Source organism: Solanum dulcamara, chromosome 11 (assembly GCF_947179165.1).
Source record: "Solanum dulcamara chromosome 11, daSolDulc1.2, whole genome shotgun sequence".
NCBI classification, from domain to species: domain Eukaryota; kingdom Viridiplantae; phylum Streptophyta; class Magnoliopsida; order Solanales; family Solanaceae; genus Solanum; species Solanum dulcamara.
This window is the reverse complement of record NC_077247.1, coordinates 62323401-62335952: the sequence shown is the minus strand read 5'-3', so window position 1 is coordinate 62335952 and position 12552 is coordinate 62323401. Positions and strand designations below refer to the sequence as shown.

Sequence of the window (12552 nt, the reverse complement as noted above, 5' to 3'; positions counted from 1 at the left end):
GCCTGAAGAATAAATTTGGGCCTAAGTGTTATATTGAAGCCTGTTTCCCGTAAGAATTTATTGGGCCCAAGCCCAAAACAGAATGGTCCTCGACTGAGCAATAGCAAATTCAATGTCTTCAGCTGCATCGAGCATCTCTGTAGTAGCTTCGTCTTCTCTCCGAGCTATGGCGGCTGAAATCGTGAGAAGAAGTCTTAAAGCATCACACTTTTCCTTCTTTAGAACCCTAACCTCTTTCCAAACTCGTAGTTTCAGTAACTTGGCAGCCTCTGTACAACCTGAATCTGATGGTCCATCTTCATCATTCACTTTCTCCGCGGGCGATGGAGAATCCAATTCTCAGAGGAAAACAGAAACCGATGATAATATCTTCATAAAGGGTCCCAAGAAGGATTCTTCGTCAAAAGAAGCGGAATCTGTGACGATGCCTATGTCCTTCATGACTGGATCAATTGTGGGCAAGAGGTTTTATCAGAAAGTGACGACTAGAGAGGCTGAAGATGGGAATGGTTGGAGTGTTATGCTTGATTACCGTACACTTAAAACCCCTTCTAAGCGCCCTCTCAAATGCCCCACTCTTGCTCTTGCTAAGGCTATTGCTGCTGAATGGGAATACCAGGTGCTCTATCCCCCATTTCGTTATTCATGTGTTTTCTGTGTATATGTTATATCCAGGGAATTTGGAACTTCCATTTTTCTTGATGTTTAAATTGTGTGTTTTGCTACCCTTGTCCTGAAAAATATTTTGGTGTAGGAAGCAGATGGGATCAGGCCCTTTACTATGCCATTAATGAAACTTTCATGTACTGCACTAGAAAGAGTTCCACTGACGCGTCACAAGATAATTGAACATTTGATGAAGAAATTCCCTCAAGATTTAGTATTCTGTCGTGCTCCAGGGGATAATGATCTGACAAGCGGAGTTCTCGGTATGTTATTTTGCAAAGTGTAATTCTTTTTATCTGCTCTCAGAATGTGCTCTCAATATTTGCTTTTCTCATGAAAACGGTTCCAAACATGTCATTTGGCTGGGCAAATTTATGGTGATCAAGCTTTTGTTTTTATTAAGTGGCAATAGTAGTGGTCTGATAGAATTTTAATAAGTTTTTTGCTTCCCAGCTGTCCTCATTTTTTAATTAAGAACGGGAAATATATAAATGATTAACAATGCAGATGTCCTATTTGTATGTCTAGATTTCACCCACCGCTAGTGTCAGTCCTTTGCCGAGGATATACCATAGTCCATACTGCTGTTAGCTTGTTTGTTTTTAGTTTGGAAGGAGGAGTGTTTTGCTTCTTGAGAAAATGGTTAGTAACACTAAGAAGTAATAGGAGTCTGAAATTTATATCAGCCTCTGCTAATCTCCATGTGAACTTTTTTGATTGTGCTCCTAACTCTGGTATCTGGACAATGATCTCTGTCTGCCTATCTTCATCAACATCTGACCTCATGCATCTTGAAATTACATGGTTAATAGTTTCTTCTTTTTTTCCCATGAAGGATTTGATCTTAAATAATGCTAATTATCTCACTAGCTTTTTGCGACCATTTTGTGATGGCACAATTCTGCTGCCCCATATTATAGAGCTATTGCAAATTTTGGAGAACATGACCGTAACAATAATACAACATTGATTTTATAGCTCTAAAATTCCTTTGCTCCTTTTACATGTGAGCTACCTGCTCTTCCAGAGATTCATTTAGCAGTATATTACTGCCCACCAAGCACACTGCTCCCTTGGTAGAAAATTGAACTCTCTTCAAGGTTTAATTCAATGAACTGAAGAAAAAATTATGATGGGGCAAATGGTACTAGGGACAGTGTGAGAGTTTTACCAAGACTACAGGGGTAGCATGAAGAGACTAATGATCGGACATGGTTTGACAGGTGGTTTGAATAGGGTTGTGTTTCCAGTGGCCTTCTGACTTTTGAAGGATCTGATATGATGTAGGAAGAATGAAGACCTAATAGGATCCACAGGTGAGAGTTATGAGAAGGTTCACTGGAAGGGCTGTAGCATAGGAGAAGGGGAAGAGGGATGAGGGGTCTTGGTTGACTATGGGGGATTTCGCCACATCTTTCATATTGGTGGAAGGAATTAATGTTGTGACTCTGGTTCCAAAACAAAAGATAAAACAAAACATCATTTGAGGGCCACTTATTTTTCAACATTATTTAAAGGTATGCTGTATTTCTGTGTTGATGGAGCTAGGGAACAGATTCTTGGATGATGAATATCAGCACCCCTGAAGATATCGTTCTATTCTAGTCTCCTCATTATATTTTAAAAATCTGGTGAAGTCTCCTTTTGAATTCTTCCTGGGATGATTTTGAAACTTGCTACTTAAGTATCCGATAGAGCATATTACATATTCAAGTGATCCTAGGTTTTTGTAACATTCTTAGATCCCCCTATAAATGGAATAAGCTTTATGCTCAGAAGTTTCATCTATTTGGCTAACTGTGAAGTGGCCTAGAATTACTTTCTGCGCTGTTATTATCACGAGAGACAGAAGAGTTAGACTCCAGATTCTGAGTGCAATTCACTGGTTTAGTATATGCTTACCAGCAATCCTGCAGTACTCTTTTGTTTATATGGGCATATCATTCAGGTTTCATAATATTCGTACTTTTCGAATATTAATCTTGACAATTCGAAATCTCACAGAGCGTCAAGTGGAGAAAATTGATCCTCTTCTTAAGTGGGTAGAGTCAGAATTTGGCTTCAAACCCACTGTGCACACCAGTTTTTTTGGTGGCAAGCAAGATGGCGGTCTTGTTAGTGCGATTGAAAGCATTCTCAAGAAAACAGATAATTGTGAACTGGCAACAATTGATGCAATTGCTTCAGCTGCACATTCGTTAGTCATTGCACTTGGAATTTTCCGTGGTAGATTGGGGATTGAGGAGGCTATTGAGTTGATTAGGCTTGAGGAAGATTTGCAGGTTTGTACACAGTCAATTTCCTTTGTTCATCTTTTCTAGGACTGCATGTATCCTATCTAATACGTGAACAGCCAGGGCTGTTGTCTATCATTTAGTAGTATCTCTCAACATAATAGATGTCTGCGCTACCAAAACTCAAGTTTAAGTGCTCACTTTCTCTGGCTTCTTACAGGTTGACAGTTGGGGTCTTGTCGAAGGCGGTCATGATGTTGATATTGCAGATTTAAGAGTTCAGATTGCTTCTGCTGTGGTGTTCCTTGGACTTACAAGGAGGGTATAAATTTGGTAATTGTTTAGTGAGTTTTACATTCTTGTGTATCTTTAGTACATTAGCTCAGTACCCATAGGCTATAGCATATCTTATAAACCCAAAAAGTTGAAGTCAACATGTGGGTGAGTTACATTAAACTTACTGCTTTCACAAGTACGAAAGATGCTATCTGGGGATAAACCAGATAACGATGAATAATGAGCCTATTTTTCTGAAATTGAATACACTTCTTTGAACGTAGCCCTTCAATTTTGAGAAGCGGGATGTAGTTCTGAAAGTCTTGTATCTCTTTTTTTTGTGCTTTTAGGAGCAGCGAGATAGCCAAATGCCTTTTTTATTTTTAATTTATAAGTGCCCAATGCCTATTATATTGTCGTGAATGTTTAGTAGTTAGTCCTTGTATGGATATTAAACGACTTTCTAGTTTTTTTACTTGCTTATATTTTGAGACATTGGAAATCCATTTATTCAGGGATCTTCTTGATACCCCTGACTTCGGGTGCTTTGTGCTTTCCAACAAAAGAATCCCAAGTACCGAATGATCTAATTTTGTGACATTTGATAGTTATTGATGTATGCTGTAAATGAAGAGAGCAAACAAATCCTGCACAACACTTCTTTTACATCTCTTATATGCAGTCTAAGTCTAACCTATTTAAAAACATAATTAAAAGAGGGTTCCACTCGTTGATAAGTAGATTTCTTCTTGTTTTGGCTGTACTTGAGTAATACCAGGGGGAGCTCAACGCTCTTCACGGCAGCACTGGACGCAGAGAGGTGGCTGCTTTGTGATATCACAATAGCAACAGGCTATATCGCAGTTGCTATTACACCCTATTATATATAAATATAGAAGAATGAAGTGGCAAGATCATTAGTTCATCACTCACCTAATGATAAATTGTGAAAAAAGATGAAAGATATATGAATTGTTTTAAGTGGTAACCTGTTACTGTGAAGTATTGAGATGGTTCCACAGTTTTAGTGTCTATGAGAAAGGGAAGGCGAGTGCTTGTTCCAACAATTGTACTCATAATCACCATAGAAACCAGAAAGCTAACTACTACTAACAACTTCATTCCTTTTCTTCTGATTATTGGTTTTCATTACAGCTAAGTGGTGGGGGTTGTTATATATATATATAGTAGTATAAAATGATCTCTCTTAATACTATTCTACTTTAGGAGTTTGAGCAAACCTCGTGAAGATTAAAACTATTGAGTTAATGGAGATCATCCAATGCTTGTGCTAATATAAGTACTATATCTACTGTTTTTAATCTTCAATCTAATGTATAATCAAACGGTCATACTTCTCACATGAGTAAGCCTTTCTTTTCCCATCTCTTAATTGTCCCAATTGGGATTGGTTTCCACGTATTTTTGCTTCTTCCTCGCATGAGAAATACCAAGTACCGAACACAAATGATTGTAGCAAATAACTTAGTCAACTCCAACAATGCAACACAACTGCTAACATCGCACGGAACTATAAATTACCACAACTTATCTAACATATCCTTGGTACTTGGCAGGAGGGATAGTGTTCTTATTAAATATGAACATTGGACAACCAAATACTAAGGGAAGCACAAGTAATCCCTCCTAGAAAAAACATACACATTAGCTACACGGAACTTATAAGGGAACACAAACAACACGCGTTTCATGCATTATGGAGCAATGTAATTGAACATAATACTGTATTATATTTCAGAGAGATGCACCTTTCATCTCAAATTCAAGTATAAAAAGATCTCAGAGAGCATATTACAATCTGTGCATACATTATTTTGAGAAACAACCTCCTACTGGTCCTTCAAAATCAATCTCAGCAAAAGAGAATGGAAACACTACACTGCAGGCTCAAGATGTCATCTCCAGCTTCTTGATGTTCTGAATATGCTTCGCAGGATTTAATCCCTTTGGGCAAGCACGAGAACAGTTCATAATAGTATGGCAGCGATAAAGCTTGAATTCATCATTAACTGCATCCAGGCGCTCCTGAGTATATTCATCACGGCTATCCATAATCCATCTACATTTAAAAACAAGAGATAAACCTCCGTCAAATATGGCAAGTATGGGAATAAAGGATAGTAGGGTTAATGGGATAGAGCAACTTATAAACAATCCAAAAATTCTAGAGAATCAAGGCAAGAACTGAAATTCAGAAATCCAAAACTCTTACTCCCTCGTCATGCAAATGACCTAGGTAGATAATGCTGTACATCTCTGAGCAAGTCAAGTCATATAACTCCAAAGGCAGTTGGGACAAGATGTTAACCGAAAACATCCCTTGAGTTCGGCCTCAGGTATTAGCATTCATCTAATACTCCCTTTGACACAATCTATTCCCAGGTTTGTAGAACTGAATAGAAAAAGGTCCCCTTTCATCTACTTTTTCTGTCATTTTTTTTTTTTCAATGACAAGCTGTCCCAAACGTGATTTGAACTTTTTCCATCCTCACTTGAAATTTCCACACAGAGAGAGAATAAGAAAAGACTCCTAACACTTACTAATGTCTTTGAACCTTACAAACTAATCAGCGGCGGCCCCAGGATTTTAGTATCATGGTGCTCAATGCCTTTAAATGTAGGCTGTGACACACTTGAAATTTTAAGGTGATTTAGTCGAAAAAACATAATGATTATTATCATTACAAATAGAAGTGTTCAAGAGAAAAAAAAAAAACCAAACTGAATTGATGTATTAAAAAAATCGACATATTCTTTGACTTGATTTGGTTTGGTTTTAAATTCTTAAAAATGACTATTGATTTGATTCAATATTAGAAAAGAACAAACCAAACCGACTATACAAAATAGTAAATTTATGACCATGAATATTATTCTTACAAAAAAGAAATTCACACTTGAAGAGAATCTTCTATTACCCCTACTTCATTAGTAGGATTCTCCCATTCATATTCAGTGACAAGGAAAAAAGAAATATGGATAAGCAAAGACACAGAAAAAGAAAGGGAAAAAGTTTATAAGGAAAAAATAGAAGGAACAAAGAAGTATGAATTCAGTAAGGAAAAAAGAAGCATAGATAAGCTTAAAAACAGAAGGTAAAAAAAAAGGGAAAAACTCTCCAAGAGAAAAAGAGAGTAAAAAAGTACAAAAACATAACAGGAAGATGCACAAAAACAAACTCCGGTTAATAGTAAGATTGATCCCAGACACAACACATGTGGGGACCTTTCCTCCACCCTCTAAACCAGTGCACCCAACCTCTCATGTGCTTTGGGTGCTCACTGTGCCTCTATGTACAAAATATAATTAATTTCCTATAAAAAACACACCCTATCAGTTGAGATGATGGGTGTTTGAGCACCCACTGGACATAATGGAGGCTACCCCTGCAACTAATATGAGAGTTGAAAAGCTTATGGTTCTAGAGAGACAGGATCAGCACAATAGGAGGGGAGTGGTCCAAGAAGGACAGTTAGTTGTCAATTGGTGGTGCAGGCAGCAGAAGGAACGAGAGAGCTAAAACCTAACTTTTCTCTGCACATTAATTAGATTTTTTATGAAGGAAAGCAGAGCAAAAAAATTAACCACACGACAGTCAAAAAGATGAAAGATGTGTTGTGTCTAAAATGAGACGTATATCTTAAGTTTTGAGTCAAATTAAGATGCCATAGGTTAGAAACAAGCACGAAGAAATGAACCAATTAGGGATTAGTAAGTTGAGAAAATTAATGTTTCAAAGTTGTCTAAGATGAAATAACTCAGAATAAGATTACCAAAACTACCATTGAAGTTGCACGGTTTAACCATAAAATATGATCCTTCAGCATATGATTCATCAAACTTCTACAAAAAGTTTTTTTTTTTTGGGGTCCAACTGTGTTTCAGCTCACAGAAATGTCATTCATTTAGTATCTAAAAGGCACACGACTTTCTTAATCTGATACAATCAATTCAAATAAAATTTATGGCCAGCCTGTTTCATTTATAAGTACCATATATTTGTTGCACTTCCAGAAAAGTTACAATATTACTGTCTACAGCTATCTTTCTTTTTCATAAACATGGAGTTTGAGCACCTAAACTAATTCCATGGCTACCTGCTAGGTTAATACCTTCCACCAGCACAGCTGCATGCTGCATAGGTACGGGGTAACTTAACTCTATCCACCAATTATAGGTATATTTAACTTCATACTTGATCCAAATGCAACCAGAAAATAACAACCAACAAACTACAGCACATCAATATAAGAGTAAAGGCAAAACCAGGAAGAGCTTGACATGAAAAAAAAAAAGAAGCAAACAAATATTACCTGTTGGCATGGAGGAGTGCAGCGGGACCAAGATAAGACTCGGGATTCCACCAGTAGCTAGGACACGATGTGCTACAGCAAGCACAGAGAATACACTCATACATCCCATCCAACTTAGCCCTATCGGTCTTGCTCTGCGGTATCTCCTTCCCAGGCGTTGGTGCAGGTGTCTTCCTCTTAAGCCAAGGCTCAATCGACTTGTACTGATTATAGAAATTAGTCATATCCACCACCAGATCCTTAATGACAAACATATGTGGCAACGGCGTAATCATCGATTCAGAATCCGACGAGATCTTTGTCAAACAAGCAAGTCCGTTACATCCGTCGATGTTCATAGCACAGGACCCACAGATCCCTTCTCTGCAGGATCTCCTGAAGGTAAGTGTAGGGTCGATTTCATTTTTGATTTTGATTAGCGCATCTAAGACCATAGGTCCGCATTCGTTCAGATCGATTTTGTATTCTTTGAGTTCAGGTTTCCCTGGATTGTCTGGAGTCCATCGGTAAATTTGAAATGACTTGAGATTAGGATTAGATTCTACCTGCTGCGCTTTGGCATCCGAAGCGTGAGCTCGGGCGACGAGTAGCCTCGCGGCCGGTGATGATGACTGAACCCTAGAAATCGCTCGTCGGATTAAACCAGTCGCCATTGATGAATGAATAACTTGGGAAACCAAAGACGGGATAGGTTGCTATAGAGAAAGTTAAAAGAAAGGGATTTTTATATTAGGAAGAATATTGGTATAGAATGACGGAAATGGGCATATAAAAAAACCGACATTAAGAGTGTTTCGTCGACTAATAAGCTTTGCCGTGAACGAGTTGGGATCTGTGTGGAACATTGATAACCATTAGATAATTGCTAAAGTAACGTGATTGGCTCCTTTTAGCTTTTCTGCATGGGCGACGACATTGTTTTAGTCAAGGAGATAACAACAAGAAGATATTCAACAGTATACCATGTAAATTTATAATAAACGAACAGAAAAGTAACAAAATAAATACAGCAACTGAAAAATATTACTTTGATCGATTAAAGTTCATTCGTAGGTCGCGGTCGTGGATCATTTGCTTACCGCAAACATTGTCACTTTTACTTGGTGTTTAATTATGTTATGTGTCATGAGGTGATTCACATTTCAAATTGACTATTGATACTTTTAAGGGTATCATTCTAAAAGTTAGAAAGTTTTCATTGCGACTCTCCCGGGTATAGTTAGAAAGTTTTTGGATACTTGTTATGCTTTTTTTATTTATTTCTACTGATTAGACATAAGCTCATACACTTAATACTGAGTTTAATTACCTGATAAACTACTCAATAATCAATATATTCTATTATACTAAAATTAAATTTACAATCTCTATTAGGTAGTAATAAATAGTGCAAACTGAGATGCTGTGATTGTATTTTTTATTTTCATTTGAGAAGTTGTGGCACTGGATACTTGAGGGAATATATTAATTGATGTTTAAATTTCATAGATCTTATAAAGAATATTGAATAATGATTGACAGTAGCATGATTTATCTAGACATGATTTTACTTTATTTAGATTAGGAATTTTCTTGATAATGGTTAATTGCTTGAATGAATATTTTATTTGGATAATTGTGGTGAAATTGAGAAACTATTAAGGTAATTTGACGTGAATACTTTGTCAGGATGTTCATTTTTTTAAGAAGAAAGAAACTCAACTTATTAGCTCAAAATCAAAAATTCAAAATAACCAAAGTTCAAAACTGAACTTAAGAAAACCTATCCAATCCAATTTATTTGGAACGAATTCAGATTTTAGTTCTTTTGTCCGCAAATCGAAGTTTTCATATTCAATCCGAACAGTCAGAACGCCCACCTGTATCCTCTGGCTACTGTCCTTGTTATAAGTTATACCAACCTTGAGTAAGTTGTCATGAACTATCAGAGAGAGGGAGATACTTATTTTCTTTTGAGGTTAATTATTTTTGTAAACTGACAGCGTATATCATTATATTAAGTTGACCTACCGCAACATTTTTTTTTTAGTTTCCCACCCAGTGTTCGGTACTCACATTGGAGTCCGACTAAATTTGGATTCGCACCGGAAAGTTCAAGGGGTAAAGCACTCTCTAACAAAGGCAACTCCGTATCCAAAGGGACTTGAACCCGAGACCTTTTTGGTTAATGATGAAGGAGTACTTACCACTTTACGACAACTCTCTTGTTGGTTAGCTAAGGCAACATGTTAATCTTTATAACAAGTGTATAATATATAATATCCTAAAAATGACTTCCTTCTCTACTAGCAGCCAACCCTGATGGAGTCAAGAGGCAAGTTTCATCATTATAATGTACAAGATACATAATCCATGTAGCTGCAGAACGTTCAAATATTCAAATTGCGCAAGTAAAACCACGCATTGAAAATTTGCTCAGAGGACAGAGCGCATAAAAGATATATCATTCAGTGTAGTGATCATGTTGTATGAGAGAAGTGATAAAAATGGACAGAGTGATCGACTATGCTTGTGGAGTACAATACATTAGCGTGTTTGTGAAAGTTGATCGACGATTCCCCTGGATACATATATTGGGGAGTAGACTACTATTGAGAGAGACTTCAAGAAAACCTTATATGCAACAACAACCAATAGAGTAAAATACAAACAGAAGCTGCAGCACCCATTCTCCCACTTGGCAGATCATTTGTACTGCAATATACGATGGCCTAAAAGTCTCATAATTCACAGCCACCGAAACATCCTGCTTTCAGAAACAGCAAAACCTTTTTTTCTGCATACATAGTAGACGTTAGAATCGATTCAATCAAATCAATTACCATCAATACTAAACTAGTTGGAGTCTGAGTACTGTACGATGAACATGTATCTTTAGAACGTTCAATAATTAGATTATATATCTAACATCAGAAATTCTTTACACATCCTACTAACAAGATTACAAAGACTCCTAACAAACATTGAACATGACGTTCGTGGTATATCTATTTTTCGTTAAGTTTCAATAGATCTGGTTCTAGTTTCCAAGAAATGCAATTCAAATACATATCATGTCACCACAAGACAACTATAACCTAGAATAAAATTGTTCGTGAATCTCACATTTTTTCCTACACTGACAGACAAGTCTAGAACCAAACTTAAAAGGAACTCCTGACAAATATGTAAGCAACAACAACTAGCCAAACAACAACAACATATACAGTATATACCCACAAGTGGGGTCTGGAGAGGATAGAGAGGTTGTTTCCAATAAACCCTCAGCACAAGGAAAGCAAAAAACACAACATTTATGAAGACATATGCAATAACAACAACAGGATAGTAAGAAAATAGGGTGATACGAGACAACAAGTAGTAAAAACAACAACTAGACCTTAACTCTAAAATGTAATGTTTTTGAATGCTTGTAGCACAAAAGGAAGAACTTTTACTAAGATTTAGTAGTTGAGGGTATGTATATATACCCTGGGTTCTTGCTGATAAGGGTTAGGTTGTCCATATGCATAGTCATTCCTGGGCGTTTGTGTTGGTGCTGCACTGCTATTAGCCTTCTTGTCATCTCTAGCCTTAGCAAATATGACAGTGAATCCATCTGCCGAGGCCGGATTATTTACATCCCACTCCCCGAATTTCGGCAATGGCCGACCTTTCTCTTGCTGAAAATGGTATCAAAAACAGAGAAATGTAAGTTAACCATACGCAAACAATAGCCTTTCTTTATGTTCCTTTGGGTAAATTAATGTACTATAATTTTTCAGTCTATTTCAAAAAGAATGAAACTTTTTTCTCATTTTACTTACAATGACATGTTAAAGCTATAGAAATGACACGACATGTTTAAAACACCAATTCTAAGGCTAGGTACTTTTTGATATATGTCAAAAGGCTCGTCTTTTTTCCCTTAGAACTTCTTGTTAAGTCAAACAACTCCAACATGTGATTTTCTTCCAATCTTTTCGATGAACAATCAATAAAACATATTTGTTAAACCGAAATGTGATATAGATTCTTAACTAAACATGCTCCATCTCGCTATAAAAATCAAGCAAAAAATACACAAAAGCTTGTTGGTGAATCAAATACAGCAAGGCAATTGGTAATATAAAGGCAAATAAGGTTGGTCTTAGCCATGCCATATATTAACATAACAATCATATACATTTGAAACAATTTTTCCTAACGTCTAATTCATTCCAGGAGAAATGTGGGGGTCGGGGTTTTGGATTTTTACATATTCTTGAATCTCATTATATTCCATCGTATTCAATAGCATACAACAAATTCAAGAACGTTCACGTTCAGAGGCATAGGGAATTCATGATAAAAACAAAAGAAAATGGAAAAGAGAGAAACTTACAGAATTCATGAATATGCTATTTTTCTTGTAATTGAATAGATGAAAGGAAGAAGAAAACAAAGAAAGAGAGAGAGAGAGGGGGGATGATCAGAACGAATCATGAGGGAGAGGACAATTAAAGGAGTGGAAAATCAAATTGCAAATTAGTTGTTGCACCCATGACACACCCATTTTTTAATTGAATAATAATATACTCTAAGAAATCCTAAAAGTCAAATGCCCCCAAAAGTCCCCTGTTGAGATTCTCCGTCCTGTTTGAAAATTGCAATCTTTTTAAAAAAAAAAAATATTTTTTTTTGTGGCCAAAAGAGATGAATTCGTAAAAATCCAAATTGAAATATATATATATATAAAAGAGAGAGAGGATTGGACTGCTTTTCTGGACGGCATGGAAAATTCCAAATTTGTACGTATCATTTCGTGGTGTGATTATAGTCATAAAAATATAACTTGTTCAATCCGTTTAGATGTAGAAGCTTAAGCTGGATATATATATTAGTTGATCATTTTGGTTATAATTTAAGTTATAGCTTGTTTGGTCAGGTTTATATAGGGAGCAAAAAAGTGTTTTTTTTTTTAGAAATGCTCATTTTTTAGAATTAAGATGTTTGGTTAAGCTTTAGTAGAAAAAAATGAGTGTTAATGAATAGCAATGTATACCGTTTTTCATAAGCTAAAA

The 12552-nt window shown here is 36.3% G+C and overlaps 3 protein-coding genes across 3 annotated transcripts; 1 reads left to right on the top strand and 2 right to left on the bottom strand.

Moving 5' to 3' along the window:
- Positions 1–77: 77 nt before the first annotated feature.
- Positions 78–3563, top strand: LOC129874987 (uncharacterized). The gene is made up of 4 exons (XM_055950403.1): positions 78–619; positions 755–929; positions 2671–2948; positions 3121–3563. Exons 1-4 carry the CDS (start codon positions 113–115, stop codon positions 3226–3228), a joined length of 1068 nt encoding a protein of 355 aa, XP_055806378.1. The 5' UTR covers positions 78–112; the 3' UTR covers positions 3229–3563.
- A 1341-nt stretch (positions 3564–4904) lies between these two features.
- Positions 4905–8290, bottom strand: LOC129874988 (succinate dehydrogenase [ubiquinone] iron-sulfur subunit 2, mitochondrial-like). Its single transcript, XM_055950404.1, has 2 exons — positions 7511–8290; positions 4905–5256 (listed from the first exon to the last, which is right to left on the bottom strand). The coding sequence occupies exons 1-2, from the start codon at positions 8161–8163 to the stop codon at positions 5085–5087; spliced, it is 825 nt and encodes a 274-aa protein (XP_055806379.1). The 5' UTR covers positions 8164–8290; the 3' UTR covers positions 4905–5084.
- Positions 8291–9989: 1699 nt separating this feature from the next.
- LOC129874989 (protein NOI4) lies at positions 9990–12019 on the bottom strand. Its single transcript, XM_055950405.1, has 3 exons — positions 11874–12019; positions 10981–11172; positions 9990–10286 (listed from the first exon to the last, which is right to left on the bottom strand). The coding sequence occupies exons 1-3, from the start codon at positions 11880–11882 to the stop codon at positions 10263–10265; spliced, it is 225 nt and encodes a 74-aa protein (XP_055806380.1). The 5' UTR covers positions 11883–12019; the 3' UTR covers positions 9990–10262.
- Between the last annotated feature and the right edge of the window lie 533 nt (positions 12020–12552).